Below are 16,272 nucleotides of genomic sequence, written 5' to 3'. Positions count from 1 at the left end.
TGAGCTATTGTAGAAAGTCAAATAAAAGGTCAAGATGGTGGCAGAATGAAGATGACCTTTCTTCTGTCTGCGTCTTCCCCCCACCTTCCTTTGTCTATGGCATTACACTGTCAATCTGTTGTCTAACTGTTGGCTAAACATGTCCTGAACTTTTACTAGACTTGGATCTCTCTGCAGAAAAATGAGGGAGAGAGAGAGACCTGGGCCCTGGTAGTAAACCCCAAAAATACAAAAAATAATGATTTTCCAGAGAAGATCCAGATCTCAGGGAATTAGACCAAAGTTCTCAATTGGTAGAAAATATATAGAGTACTGCACACACTACAATTACTTAGGTTTAAATATATAGAGTACTGCACACACTACAGTTACTGAGGTTTAAATATATAGAGTACTGTACACACTACAATTACTGAGGTTTAAATATATAGAGTACTGTACACACTACAATTACTGAGGTTTAAATATATAGAGTACTGTACACACTACAATTACTTAGGTTTAAAAATATACGCCTTAATGAGGCAGTGAATGATCTGTGAGAGAAAGCACACAGGGCATTCTCCGCAATTAAAACTAATTCAAATTGAAATACCTACATTGCTGGCTGCCATAAGATGAGGGACAGTAATTGATAAACCAACCAACCTGCAAATGTCTTCTATGCCATTGTTATTGTTATTGTTCAATGTACGGTTATTTTCACCCTTGATTATTGTTGTTGCTGTTGTCCCGTTGACAATATTGATTATTATTATTTCAATGATGTTAATATTGTAAATCTCCAAAGTAAGCTTTGGCAATATGTATATTGTTACATCGTGCCATCATTCAATTTAATTTAATTGCGAGAGAGACACATAGAGAGACGAATTGAGACATAAAGACACACAGAGAGAGAGAGAGACAGACACACACACAGACAGACAGACAGAGAGACACAGACACACAGAGAGACACAGAGAGAGAGACACAGAGAGACAGAGAAACACAGAGACAGAGAGAGAGAGACACAGAGAGACAGAGACAGAGAAACACAGAGACAGAGAGAGAGAGACACAGAGAGACAGAAAGAGAGACACACAGAGAGAGACAGAGAGAGAGAGACACAGAGAGACAGAGAGAGAGACACAGAGATAGAAAGAGAGACAGAGAGAGAGAGAAACAGAGCGAGAGAGAGAAAGGGAGAGAGAGACACATTTTTATTGTTTATTTCACTTCTGTTTATTATCTACTTCACCTGCTTTGGCAATGTTAACATATGTTTCCCATGACAATAAAGCCCTTAAATTGAAATTGAATTGAGAGACAGAGAGAGAGAGAGAGAGACAGAGAGAGACAGAGACGGAGATGGAGAGAGAGACCCGAGACAGAGAGAGACAGAGAGAGAGAGAGAGAGAGAGAGAGAGAGAGAGAGAGAGAGAGAGAGAGACAGAGAGAGACAGAGAGAGACAGAGAGAGACAGAGAGAGAGAGAGAGAGAGAGAGAGAGAGAGAGAGAGAGAGCGAGAGAGCGAGAGAGAGAGCGAGAGAGCGAGAGAGCGAGAGAGCGAGAGAGAGAGAGAGAGAGAGAGAGAGAGAGACACACACACACACAGAGAAGGGAAGACAAAGAGCGTTCGTGGCTGTGTGGGTTCAGAATGTTCCGGTCAGTAGAGGGCACTCTTTCTTTCTTCTGGTCTGAATCATCCTCTGCTTCTTTTCTCCTGCTCCTGACAGACATCCTTGACAGCTGAGAGAGAGAGAGAGAGAGAGCGAGAGAGAGAGAGAGAGAGAGAGAGAGAGAGAGAGAGAGAGAGAGAGAGAGAGAGAGAGAGAGAGAGAGAGAGAGAGAGAGAGAGAGAGAGAGAGAGAGAGAGAGAGAGAGAGAGAGAGAGAGAGAGAGAGAGAGAGGAGAGAGAGAGAGAGAGAGAGAGAGAGAGAGAGAGAGAGAGAGAGAGAGAGAGAGAGAGAGAGAGAGAGAGAGAGAGAGAGAGAGAGAGAGAGACTGTGTGAGACTGAGAGACTGTGTGAGACTGAGAGACTGTGTGAGACTGAGAGACTGAGAGACTGTGTGAGACTGAGAGACTGTGTGAGACTGTGTGAGACTGAGAGACTGTGTGAGAGTGTGAGACTGTGAGAGAGTGTGAGACTGTGAGAGAGTGTGAGACTGAGAGACTGAGAGTGTGAGACTGAGAGACTGAGAGTGTGAGACTGAGAGACTGAGAGTGTGAGACTGAGAGACTGAGAGTGTGAGACTGAGAGACTGAGAGTGTGAGACTGTGAGAGTCCGGGCCTAAACCACTCAAAAACAACACTAGACACTATGGTTGTCCTCTAGGTTACAGAGTGCTGGTAGGTCCCATCCACCAAACTACCAGGTGTGAAACAGGGAAGAGACTCAGGCAGTATGCTGATTTGGTATAGAGCAGACCTAACTCACTCTATAAAATTAGTCAAAACAGGAACATTTTACATCTGGCTAGAAATTAACAACAAAATGATTCTCAACAGAGAAAAATGTCCTCATGTATCCCCTCAATAGAATGCCCATACCTTAACGATGACAGCTTCTCCGTCTTAGAGGGGAGATCAACCATTTCCAGGCCCAGGGACGTGTACTAATCTGTGGTGACCTAAATGCCAGAACTGGACAAGAACCTGACACCCTCAGCACACAGGGGGACAAACACCTACCTGGAGGTGACAGCATTCCCTCCCCCATATGTCCCCCTAGGCATAACTACGACAACATAACCAAAAACAATGGGTCACAACTTCTGTAGCTCTGTCAGACGCTGGGTATTTACCTTGTTAATGGTAGACTTCGATGGGACTCCTATGGTAGGTAGAGCTATAGCTCATCTGTTGGCAGTAGTACTGTAGACTACTTTATCACTGACCTCAACCCAGAGTCTCTTAGAGCGTTCACAGTCAGTCCACTGACACCCTTCACAGTAACATCACACTACTTTAACAGCGCTCAATCATGAGTAGGGATGGTTGCCAAAACCCGGTATTAAACGGGCCCCGAGGCTAAATTATGAAAGACCGTAGTATCGATAAGATCTGATGTTATCGGTTCTGCTTTCGGTACTGGAGAAATTAAGATTTCCTATTTATTATTGCTACATAAACGTTATCTTGCACATTTTATCTCACCAACCGTTTCTAATTTGCAATATGATTAAGACATTCGTCTATGATGCGTTTTCACTATTCCCAATCCAGAAGAGAGATCTCTCACACGCTACAGCACACACACACACACACACACACACACAAAAGAAAGACCCTGCTCTTAATTAGTGACGATGGTGGAGAGAACTATATGTTCAGAAGTGTGGTTACACTTCACCAGAGTCGATGCTGACGATGTTCCGTTGCCACAAGTGCAACAAGACTTTTTCTTGTAAGGGTGGAAACACGAGCAATCTGTCCAAACATCTATGGAAAGTGCATCATGTACAGGCAGAGAAACAGTTTGACTGGCTAGCTCGTAGCTCATCTCTCGTTGTCTGATCTACGTTGGGTATGTATGCTAGCAGCCTAGATCCCACACACTGAGTTAACTAGATTATGAGAACATGGGTTCCTGATCAAAAGGAACCATTAGCCAGCTGATTGTTTAGCTTTGGGTGCGTTCAGAAATTCAATCACCCATTTAAAGATTTTGCAACTTTTTGTTAAAGTTGCAGCTAAAATGAACCAACCCCACTCCTCCCTCTAATACAGCTGGTCCAAGCCAAAGACCAGCCCAAAGCCCCTTCACGCTGGCAGCTAGTGGGAGGATGACTGAGGAGAGGGTAGCCGGGTAGGCACCTAGCCGTGACCAAGTTCATAGTGAAAGGCCTACACCCCTTTGCAACAGTGGAGTCCAAGGGCTTTAGGTAACAGTCTGTCAGTACATATTGAGTTGTATTCATTTTCAGGAAATAGTAGTGTGAAAGGGTTGTATGTTAATCCCATCACTCCACAATGCAACACACAACAACACAAACATTCAATAATGATAATTCAACACATAAACAATTGTTTCACTGTAGGGAGATGAGCAAGGAGCTCAACCCCAAATATACCCCTCCCTCCAGGAGTTACATCCTACCTGGTGTGGTGTAGAAAAGGTCAATGTGATCACTACTTCCTACCTGGTGTGGTGTAGAAAAGGTCAATGTGATCACTACTTCCTACCTGGTGTGGTGTAGAAAAGGTCAATGTGATCACTACTTCCTACCTGGTGTGGTGTAGAAAAGGTCAACGTGATCACTACTTCCTACCTGGTGTGGTGTAGAAAAGGTCAATGTGATCACTACTTCCTACCTGGTGTGGTGTAGAAAAGGTCAATGTGATCACTGAGCTGAAGTACGTGCCAAAGCTGCCATCACATCAGACGGGTGGACCAGCCTCTGTCAGGACCACTACCTCACTGTTACAGTGCACTACACAAGCCAGGGCAGTGTAAAACAGAAGGTCCTCCACACCAGGGCAGTGTAAAACAGAAGGTCCTTCACACCAGGGCAGTGTAAAACAGAAGGTCCTTCACACCAGGGCAGTGTAAAACAGAAAGTGTAAAACAGAAGGTCTTTCACACCAGGGCAGTGTAAAACAGAAGGTCCTCCACACCAGGGCAGTGTAAAACAGAAGGTCCTTCACACCAGGGCAGTGTAAAACAGAAAGTGTAAAACAGAAGGTCCTTCACACCAGGGCAGTGTAAAACAGAAGGTCCTCCACACCAGGGCAGTGTAAAACAGAAGATCCTCCACACCAGGACAGTGTACAAATCGCAAACTGGCCAAGTAGTGGCAGAGGAGCTCTCAGACATTCTGGAAGAGTTTGAGACAGAGTCGAGCAAGATTGTAGCTGTGACTGTTGATAATGCTGTTAATATGGATGTTGCCATGAAGAGGCTACACATCTTAAAAATAGGATGCTTTGCACACACATCGAATCTGGCAGCACAGAAAATCTACTAAATGACTTCCATTGATAAATGGGCAGCCTGAATCAGAGCAGTGGTCATGTGGTTGAAGAGATCCTCGATGTCCAAAACAGTCTTGAAGGAAAAGCAGAAGCTCCTTGGTAAGAAGCCAGTTCAATCTATTAAAGTATTATTTTGAAATTTCCACATTTAACAATTTAATTCAATATTTAAGTGTGCAGTAATTAAATGTATGTTGTTTTTTGTTGTTGTTTCAGGCCTTCCGCAACACTCACTCATCCTTGAGGTCAAGACCAGATGGAACTCGCTCTATCTAATGGTGGAGAGATTGATGGAGCAGTATCCAGTGATCCAAGCAGCAGCTGAGGACTTTGTCCAGCTCATGAGAATCCTCTATACATCCACACTGTGTGTGTCATGTGAAAAGAATGCCACCTGTGGACAGATTATACCCATCATCCACAAACTGGAAGAGCACTTCACTGTGAAGCAGGAAGATACAACGTTAGTGGTAACCATCAAAGAGAAGGTGTGGGAGAACCTCTCCGAGCGCTATCAGGATGAGGACATTCAAGCCTTCCTGCATGAGGCCACAGTAATGGACCCCAGATTTAAAGGGAGGCCGGTGAGTGACGCCACCTGGGACAGGCTGAGGAAGGCAACTGTTGAGGCCAATGTGTCCGGAGCAACACCAGGGCTGTCAGAGGAGCCGGAGCAGACAGACACAGACCACCAGCAACAGGAGGAGGAGCCTGAAGGAGAAGGAGTAGAAATGGAGGAGACAGTCCCTCCATTGTACAAAACAAGTAGTGCCTTGGAGGAGCTGTTCTCAGAGGAGGACAGGGAGTTGAGGTTGATGATCCAACAGGACACTTCGTCCCTCACCCTCAGTGAGCCTAGAGGTCGAGCTCTACAAAAGCCTGCCTCCCATCCCCATGGCTGAAGATCCTGTGATGTAGTGGGAGAAGTTGGAGAAGAGAGCTACTCTGCCCCTCCTCACAAACATTGCAACAAGCTACCTCTGTGCTCAATCCTCCTCCACCCCTAGCAAGAGGGTATTTTCGACTGCAGGGGACACAATAAGCCAGGAGAGGTCCCGACTTCTGCCAGAGAAGGCAAATATGTTGATCTTTCTCCAGAAGAACAGCTAAGAACTGTTAGTCCTTCTGCAGCCTACCTGCAGGCCCCACCCATGTTGTTCTGTACCACTGTCTTTTCTTTTGCAGGAAAATATTGTTTATTTCATTTGTTTTACATTTCCATCATCACAACATTAGTCTATAATAGTGATTTGTTCAAAACATTGCTGTTTCTTTTGCTGTAAGTAATTGTTTCTTTTCTTTATTTTACATTGCAGAAAATAAAGCAATGTTGATTCTGTTCTTAATTTGTTTCATTTTTTTTCTCGTAAATTTTTTTTTTTAAATAACCGAGAAGAATACCGTTAAAATACCGGATCGATAAGCAGTATTGGTAAAATCTTAATGATACTCATCCCTAATCATGAGGCATCAAAGCCAAAGGATAATATTAATACATTCTATGGATGGAAGGAAAGTAGTGTGGAAATTTACCAAAAAACTATTAGGCAACAACAAATTCAATCCCTTCCAGACAATTTCCTGGACAAAATGTTTCACTGTAATAGTGAAGGTGTAAACTTAGCAGTGGAAAACCTAAACAGTATTATTGACCTCTCAGCTTCCCTTTCAAATCAAAAAATGTCAAGCTGACAACCTAAGAAAATTAACAACAATGACAAATGGTTTGAAGAAGAAGGCAAAAACCTAAAAAAGAAATTGAGAAACCCATCTAAACAAAAGCATAGAGACCCAGGAAAACTGAGACTACGCCTTCACTATGGTGAATCACTTAAACAATACAGAAATACACCACGGGGAAAAAAAGGAACAGCACATCAGAAATCAGCTAATTGAAGAATCCATAGAATCTAACCAATTCTTTGAAAATTGGAAAACTCTAAACAAACAACAACATGAAGAGTTATCTATCCAAAATGGAGATGTATGGATAAACCGCTTTTCCAATCTTTTTGTCTCTATAACAAATAACAAACAGCAAAAACATATACATGATCAAATACAAATATTAGAATCAACTATTAAAGACTGCCAGAACCCACTGGATTCTTGAATTACATTGAATGAACTACAGGACAAAATACAAACCCTCCAACCCAAAAAGGCCTGTGGGGTTGATGGTATCCTAAATTAACTGATAAAATATTCAGACCACAAATTCCAATTGGCTATACTTAAACTCTTTAACATCATCCTCAGCTCTGGCATATTCCCCAATATTTGGAATCAAGGACTGATCACTCCAATCCACAAAAGTGGAGACAAATTTGACCCCAATAACTACCGTGGGATATGCGTCAACAGCAACCTTGGGAAAATCCTGCCCAATCATTAACAGCAGATTCGTACATTTCGAATCAATCAGCGAAAACAATGTACTGAGCAAATGTCAAATTGGCTTTTTACCAAATTACCGTACGACAGACCACGTATTCACCGTGCACACCCTACTTAACAAACAAACCAAAACAAAGGCAAAGTCTTCTCATGCTTTGTTGATTTCAAAAAACCTTTTGATTCAATTTGGCATGACGGTCTGCTATACAAATTGATGGAAATTGGTGTTTGTGGAAAAACGTACAACATTATAAAATCCATGTACACAAACAGCAAGTGTGTGGTTAAAATTGGCAAAAAAACACACATTACTTTCCACAGGGCCGGGGGGTGAGACAGGGATGCAGCTTAAGCCCCACCCTCTTCAACATATATATCATATATAACGAATTGGTAAGGGCACTAGAACAGTCTGCAGCACCTGGCCTCACCCTACTAGAATCTGAAGTCAAATGTCTTCTGTTTGCTGATGATCTGGTGCTTCTCTCACCAACCAAGGAGGGCCTACAGCAGCACGTAGATCTTCTCCACAGATTCCACAGACCAGGGCCCTGACAGTAAATCTCAGTAAGACAAAAATAATGGGATTCCAAAAAAGGTCCAGTTGCCAGGACCACAAATACAATTTCTATCTAGACACCGTTATCCTAGAGCACACAAAAAACTATACATACCTCGGCCTAAACATCAGCACCACAGGTAACTTCCACAAAGCTGTGAACGATCTGAGAGACAAGGCAAGAAATGCATTCTATGCCATCTAAAGGAACATTAAAAAAAAAACATACCAATTAGGATTTGGCTAAAAATACTTGAATCAGTTATAGAACCCATTGCCCATTTATAGAATTCACAAAATGGGACAAACACCAAATTGAGACTATGCATGCAGAGTTCTGCTAAAATATCCTCAGTGTACAATGTAAAACACTAAATAATGCATGCAGAGCAGAATTAGGCCGATACACGCTAATTATCCAAATCCGGTTAAGAGCCGTTAAATTCTACAACCACCTAAAAGGAAGTGATTCCCAAACCTTCCATAACAAAGCCATCACCTACAGAGAGATGAACCTGGAGAAGAGCCCCCTAAGCAAGCTGGTCCAGATGCTCTGTTCACAAACCCAAACAGACCCCACAGAGCCCCAGGACAGCAACACAATTAGACACAACTAAATCATGAGAAAACAAAAAGATAATTACTTGACACATTGGAAAGAATTTACAAAGAAACTGAGCAAAGTAGAATGCTTTTTGGACCTAAACAGAGAGTACAGTACACTGTGGCAGAATACCTGATCACTGTGACTGATCCAAAATTAAGGATATTTTTGACTATGTACAGACTCAGTGAGCAGAACCTTGCTATTGAGAAAGGCCATCGTAGACTTGGCTCTCAAGAAAAGACAGGCTATGTGCACACTGCCCACAAAATGAGGTGGTAACTGAGCCACACTTTCTAACCTCCTACCAAATGTATAATATATTAGAGACACATATTTCCCTCAGATTACACAGACCCACAAAGAATTGAAAAACAAATCCACTTGTGATAAACTCCCATATCTATTGGGTGATCAGTGTTCAATCACAGCAGCAACATTTGTGACCTGTTGCCACAAGAACAAACACCATTGTAAATACAACCTTATCATAAAGAAACTGATAAAACACACAGCTGCTAAATCAGGGTGACTTACGAAGATGAGAACCAAGAGAGGGAGTGTGGTGATGTAGTGTCCACAACTAAAGAATCATTGTGGAATCTGAAAAGACACATATCCCCAAAGCATGATGGTGTACTTACTACGTGCACATGCTAAAAGAAAGGAACGAGGTGGGTAGCTAATTAAGTGTGTCATTGTAGCAAAGTATTTATAAACAAAAATCAGATCTCTTAAACGTTTCATCCATTTTTGTTTTCTTATCTATACAATAGGCCATAATTGATTTTGGCCCAATTGGCATGGCTTATTCCCATGTTCAAGGAGCTTTCTGATTTTATTGGGTTATTTTGCCTTAAAAACTTTAGGCCTATCTATAGAAACATGTAAAAACAACTCTGCATCTCTGCCCAGCCTGGCAAGAGTGGCCTAAAGGGTGTTTAGCATCCCCAGTGGCTCTGCAAGTGTGGAGAGGATGTTCCCCACTGCTGGCCGCCTCTCCAGACACCATCGCATGAGCCTGAAGCCACCATCGCATGAGCCTGAAGCCACAGACTGGATAAACTCGTGTTTCTAAAAATGTATTTAAAGGCACTAATAAGTCATTTTTTATTTCATTTGTATTTCATTCTAAGTAGGCTAAGTCACAGCCTGTATGCACAATTTATAGACTATAATGATTTAATACAAAGAAATGTTGTTTAAATGCTGAGGGCCTAATGTCCCTGACTCCCTACCAGCCTAGTGTGTCACACTCACAATGTGTTTCTTTGTAGGCTATAGTCTTGAAATAATTGAAATCATATAGCCTTCTTAGACTCCCTGTCTGTCTCCTGACATATTTAGTGTTTATATGCTGTTTCATATGACATTTAATATGACATATTTAAAATGGTGAGCGCTTCTTACATAAAATGTTCATGTTTATTCAAATACTTTTCATTCAAATCGTATGCTTTGGTTTCAATACTTCAAAACCAAATGGTTGATCCAGCCACAAAAATAGAGTGAATTTGGAGCGGCAGTTTTCTCTCCCTGTGTAGTGGTTTTTAGCGGAGCGGTTGAAAAGGACGTGGAGCAATGAGCGGGATTTCCAACCACTCAACTCCGCTCACATACTCTGCTCCGTGTTTCTGAATAAATAGCTGTATGTATGTAGGGAGGGATAATACTAGGCTTCCTATCTTCCTAACTGTGCCATGGATAATTTTATTTATTTTTTACCCCCCCCCCCCCCATTTTGGGGGTTGAAATGATTGGTTTCCTTTCCCCAGGAACATGACAACAGATTGTCCATCACAAAGACAAGCTGAGAGGCAGCGGTATGGTGTGGGATTGATTCCTCAGGGACATTTCACACCTAGAATTCAGTCTGCAATGCGGCCAATCTGATCCCTTTAATTCATATTCTCTTCTGGTCATTTCTTCATATGCAGTGTGTGTAGGGAGCAGTGCAATGGAAATGTCCTCACCTCCATTTAAAATGTTCTCTCTCTCGTGTGCCCATTAGTTTGGGCTCGCAGTGATTTCTGGGAGATTTCTTTGGAAAGTGGGGAAACGTTGGTATGAAAACATGTCTGTCGGCATTGCCGTGTGAGGTGTCACCTGAGAGAAGTTGGTGGTAAATGCCAAACCCTACCTGTGGCAAGAAGGAGAGAAACAATAAGTAGAACAGGAAAGGAATTGGAAGGAAAAGGCCGAGGTGATAAATGAGAGCGAGAATGTTCATTTTTGTCTTCCATTTCAAATATGCCCTAAAGGTAGACAGACTTCCTCCTCCAGACGAGACTGGATGTTTCTGTATCTTTCAAGTCAATGCTTGGGGCATGTCATATCACATGCAAACACAGAAATTACGAAGAAATTATGACCCTAAAATATATTGTTTAATGATTACTGTATTTGCCTGGTGGCTAAACAAATGAAGTGGCTAGTTAATGAGAGAATTCTGTAGGCTACATCTACTATTCTGTGGATCTTGCAGTAAATAAAATGTGTTCCCATTTAAACAGTTGCGTGCCATCTGCAGTACAGCAACACTCCTGCAGTATTTACAGTAGGCCTTTGCCCCTTATTGGGCTGTAATAAGCAATGTTCGCTGCCCTAGGGCAAGGCTTGTCTGTGTGTCAGCGCTAGACGGAGGCCAGGTGCTCGTGTCTCCTGTCTGCCCAGCTGTGACTGGGTGGCGGCCTGGGAGCAGAGGGGGTTACGGGAGGGGGGAGGGGGGGCAGTGGAGGACAGAAGAGCTGTAACTATCAGGATTAAGCTACACTGACTACAGCCTGACTCTCCCCTTTTTATATTGCAGTCATTCTGGGATCGTTTTAGGGCTTGATTTAATCCATATCGCTGAAGATCCGCGGTATAGCACGATTGAAATTTAAAGGGAATTTTTCCGAATGAACCGACATATGCAGTGTTTAACCGTGAATGCGGTCTCCGTGAACACAGGAACATTGCCTTTAAGTTTCAATCACACTATAGCGACGATATTCAGCCGTATGGATTGAATCAAGCCCTTAGTGTTGTGACATGCTCTGGTAATAATCTCTACTATGAAATTCCTATTATTAAGGACATATTTATGTAAATATTTTTATGTATAGCTTGATACATACATAAATAAAATATCTATCTTTGTCTCTCAACAGACTCCCCGGCCTCTGAACATCATCAAGCAGAACAACGGCGAGCAGATCATCCGCCGGCGCACGCGGAAGCGCCTGAACCCCGACCCTCTGCCCACCGAACCTGTGGGCTCCAAGCAGCAGAGGGTCAGCAGCGAGGAGCGCCTTAATGGCAGTCCCCTGGAGAGCCGGCCAGGAGAGGATGGGCCAGGCTTGGAAGGAGTGCCCGTCCCTCGTAAAGGGGAGCAGAATTCCCTGGGCCAGTACGAGGCCTACGGGTCCTCTGGGTTCAAGGGTCACCCCAGCCCCCGCTCCACCCACTCCTTCCTAGTTAGCCAAACCCTGGAGATCCACAAGCGAATGCCTCCTTTGCACATACACAACAAGAACCCTGCAGAGGGAGGGGCGGAGGGGAACGGGGTGGGTTCGGCTGGGGTCCATCACACGGGCTTGGAGGGGAAGGGTAGCTTGTCCACCGAGAGGGGTAGCCCCATCGAGAAGTACATGCGTCCCTCCAAACAGGCCAGCTACTCGCCACCGGGCAGCCCCATCGAGAAGTACCAGTACCCGTTCTTCAGCCTGCCCTTCATCCACAATGACCTGCAGAGCGAGTCCGACTGGATGCGCTTCTGGACTAAGTACAAGATGCCTGTTCCGGGCAACCCACAGTACCTAGGCCACATGCCTGGTCTGCCCAACCCTTGCCAAAGCTTTGTGCCTTACCATACCTTTAGCTTGCCCCCACACTTCCCTCTCCCGCCCTCCGCCGGTCCCGAAAGCGACATCCCTCTCGACCTGGCCATCAAACATTCCAAACCGGCCCCCACCGCCAACGGCTCCACTGCCTCTGCCGTTACCATCAAGGAGAAGAGTAGCAGCGCCGACAAACGGGCCTTGCCCACGGTCCCGGCGGGGAAGGAGGATGAGAAGCATAGAGAGCAGCAGGAGACAAGAGAGGAGAAAGTAGAAGAGGGGGCATCCCCCCAGCCTTCTCCTCCCCCAGACGTTGCAGCCAAGCCGGAGAGGGTAGACCAGAGCACTCAGGATGAGCTGACCAGTAAGGAGAGATTGGACCAGGGCACTCAGGACGAGCTGACCAGTAAGGAGAGATTGGACCAGGGCACTCAGGACGAGCTGACCAGTAAGGAGAGATTGGACCAGGGCACTCAGGATGAGCTGACCAGTAAGGAGAGGGTGGACCAGGGCACTCAGGATGAGCTGACCAGTAAGGAGAGGGTGGACCAGGGCACTCAGGATGAGCTGACCAGTAAGTGCATCCACTGTGGCATCCTCTTCCTGGATGAAGTTATGCACGCCCTGCACATGAGCTGCCATGCTGACGGAGGGCCCTTCCAGTGCAGCATCTGCCTGCATGCCTGCGCAGACAAGTACGACTTCACCACACACATACAGAGAGGGCTTCACCTGCCAACCGTCGAGGCTGAGGCCGATGCTGAGGCCGATGCTCCAAACGATTCTGTGTGATTTTAGTGCGCCACAGACTTGGACTTTTAGCACAGGCATAGCAGTATGAAAAAGAACAAAATAAACGGACAAAAGCGTACTGTAATGATTGAATGAGAAGAAGACTTCTTGCTCAACGTGCCATGATAGCTTCTGTAGGGAACTCATATCATCTAAACATTTATATTGGACATAATACAGAACAAACGATTGGCTGTTTCCTTTTTCTTTTTTTGTAAAGGAAAACGCTTTTGAAGAAAATGGTACTACAAATAGACGCTTATGTTGTTTTTTTTTTGCTATTGTTTATTTTTTTATTCGGAAGTGTTACTTTGACAAGGCAGTTCAGCGAACAACAAGGTACATCTGCATGGGTTGGATGTTATCTTACCTGGTTGGTTCAATGTTCCAAATGGAATGAGGAAGTGTGAATTGATATGTAAAATGGGGAGATGGGAAACATCAGTTGTCTGTCATAATCTCCTTCACGGTGGATGGGCAGAGCGATGACTAGTGATTGGATCGTCCTCAAATAAACGTCCTCAGGGAACGCCCGTGGCTGAGTCAAAAAACATATCCTACAGTGGTTTCAGTTCCATCGGTCTCCACTTAACAGCCAACTAAGTGTCTATGTTTTAATGTATTTTAGTTATGGATACTGTTTGTTATTTTTTTTTTTTTTGGGGAAGTCTATTGTCACAGAACTTCCTCTAGACATTTTAAGCTGCTGCCTTAGTTGCTAGGATACAAACCTTATATCACTAAAGACATTTGGGAAGGAAGAAAAATGCAAAAAGCAATATTTTTTTCTAAGTTGTTAATATGAAAAATTCATAATATCAGTGCCTGATATATTGAACAAAGTATTTTCTACCTGGTATGTTGATATGCAACATTGACTTTGCATTGAGTAAAGGGCCACGAGCTTGGCTCTGCAAAACTGTTTACATTTGCAAATGTAGCAAACAAGATAATGAAGCAAAATTCCTGCAATTCAGAGTATATTTCTCTCATGTGGACAGGACAGGACGATCACGTAACAAAACAGAGGCCTTTTGTCAGAAGGTTGAATGGGAGATGAATGGGACAGAGGCACTATCCATTCCATGTCTTTCTTTGTATGCTCCTGCTCGTACACTTTGAAATGCTTTATTGTCTATACAGATGCTCTGTATTGGACTTTGTTCATCCTGTATGTTTTTGTTAAGAGAAGCTGATATACTGTAGCTTGGTTATAAGTATTGTTCAGTGAGCTTTATAGCTTTGAGCATCATATGTTTTACAATCCAGGTATTTCAACTGACTATACCGTACACAAGGCCCCATTTTTTTTTGTATGTCTATTGCATTTATATAATACTTTAATATTTGGCTTTTAGTCATTTTGGGACTTGATTTGAACATAGCATGAAATTCTACTTGTTCCATGTACAGGTGAAAAAGGTGCCTTTTGACAGAAAGAAGCCATTGAATATCAACAATGTTGAGTGTTTTGTTCATCAAATTAGATGTAGCGTAACACCTCAACCTGGATTATGGCCTTGTAGTCCAAGCATTTGACATTATGTAGATAGATTAATACCATTTGAGCGACAAAACAAATGTTACCACACAGCAACATTATCCCTCTATTTAGCTTGTTAGTACTTTGCTAGTAGACCACCTGTTTCATCTCTAAAAGACTCCCATTCATGTGGTTTATCACTCTCTCTTCTCTTTCTCTCTCTCTCTGTCTCACTCTGTCTCTCTGTCTCTCTCTGTCTCACTCTGTCTCACTCTGTCTCTCTCTCTCTCTCTATCTCTCTGTGTCTCTGTCTCTCCCTCTCTGTCTCTGTCTCTCCCTGTCTCTCTCTCTCTCTCTCTCTCTGTCTCTTTCTCGCTCTCTCTCTCTTTCTCTGTCTCTCTCTCTCATTGTCTCTCTGTCTTGCTCTCTCTCTGTCTCGCTCTCTCTCTCTCTCTCTCTCTCTCGGTCTCTCTCTTTTTCTCTCTCTGTCTCTCTCTCTGTCTCACTGTCTCTCTGTCTCTCTCTCTGTCTCTCTCTCCCTCTCTCTTTCTGTCTCGCTCTCTTTCTATCTCTTTCTCTCTCTCTTTCTCTGTCTCACTCTCTCTGTCTCTCTCAGTCTCTCTCTCTCTCTCTCTCTCTGTCTCTCTCTCTCATTGTCGCTCTCTCTGTCTGTCTTGCTCTCTCTCTGTCTCTCTGTCTCGCTCTCTCTCGCTCTCTCTCTCTCGCTCTCTCTTTCTGTCTCGCTCTCTTTCTCTGTCTCTCTCTCTCTTTCATTTGTGTGAGCACTTCTTCCTATGATTCCCATTGCTGCTGAAAGGAATCAAACATGAGTTCAATCTAACCTGTCCATCCTCTGATGTACATTGCTATTAATACATGATCAGGGGATAATGTAATTAGAGTCTGCCTGGGATTCGGCAAGCGAGGATTTGTGTGAAATAGCGATGAAATCAACATAGCCTTAAAATGTTTCTACAAACGCCTCTCAGAAACAAAGAAACTGTAATAATAATACTAAAATTATTTCACAGAAACATTCATGTGATTTCAAATAACATAAGGAACGATTTTTGTTTTAAGTTTGAATTAGAAAAATGTTAACGCTTGCACTTCAGTTATTCTGTTTTATTTCCAAGGAAGAAAGATGATTGTGTTAAAATGTGTTATTAGCATGCTGTACACAGGTACTGCAAAAATAGACGAAGACAAAGAAACAACATGGACAGACAGGAGTATCTGTGTGTGGAAGAATAAACAACATGGACAGACAGGAGTATCTGTGTGTGGAAGAAGAAACAACATGGACAGACAGGAGTATCTGTGTGTGGGAGAAGAAACAACATGGACAGACAGGAGTATCTGTGTGTGGAAGAAGAAACAACATGGACAGACAGGAGTATCTGTGTGTGGGAGAAGAAACAACATGGACAGACAGGAGTATCTGTGTGTGGGAGAAGAAACAACATGGACAGACAGGAGTATCTGTGTGTGGAAGAAGAAACAACATGGACAGACAGGAGTATCTGTGTGTGGGAGAAGAAACAACATGGACAGACAGGAGTATCTGTGTGTGGAAGAAGAAACAACATGGACAGACAGGATTATCTGTGTGCGGAAGAAGCCAGTAAACCAGTGTGGACACGGACATGGCAAAATGG

The 16,272-nt window shown here is 43.5% G+C and overlaps 1 protein-coding gene across 1 annotated transcript in view; it reads left to right on the top strand.

Annotated features, from left to right (window-relative positions):
* LOC115173247 (zinc finger transcription factor Trps1-like) overlaps positions 1–14,588 on the top strand; it is a 191,641-nt gene extending 177,053 nt beyond the window's left edge. Inside the window, exon 7 of the mRNA XM_029731162.1 lies at positions 11,671–14,588. Within this exon, the coding sequence (XP_029587022.1) occupies positions 11,671–13,131 (1,461 nt within the window). The 3' untranslated portion in view covers positions 13,132–14,588. The remainder of the gene's footprint in view (positions 1–11,670) is intronic.
* Positions 14,589–16,272: the final 1,684 nt, after the last annotated feature.

Source organism: Salmo trutta, chromosome 34 (genome assembly GCF_901001165.1).
Source record: "Salmo trutta chromosome 34, fSalTru1.1, whole genome shotgun sequence".
NCBI lineage: Eukaryota > Metazoa > Chordata > Actinopteri > Salmoniformes > Salmonidae > Salmo > Salmo trutta.
The sequence above is the reverse complement of the archived record's forward strand: the minus strand, read 5'-3'. Positions and strand labels throughout refer to the sequence as shown.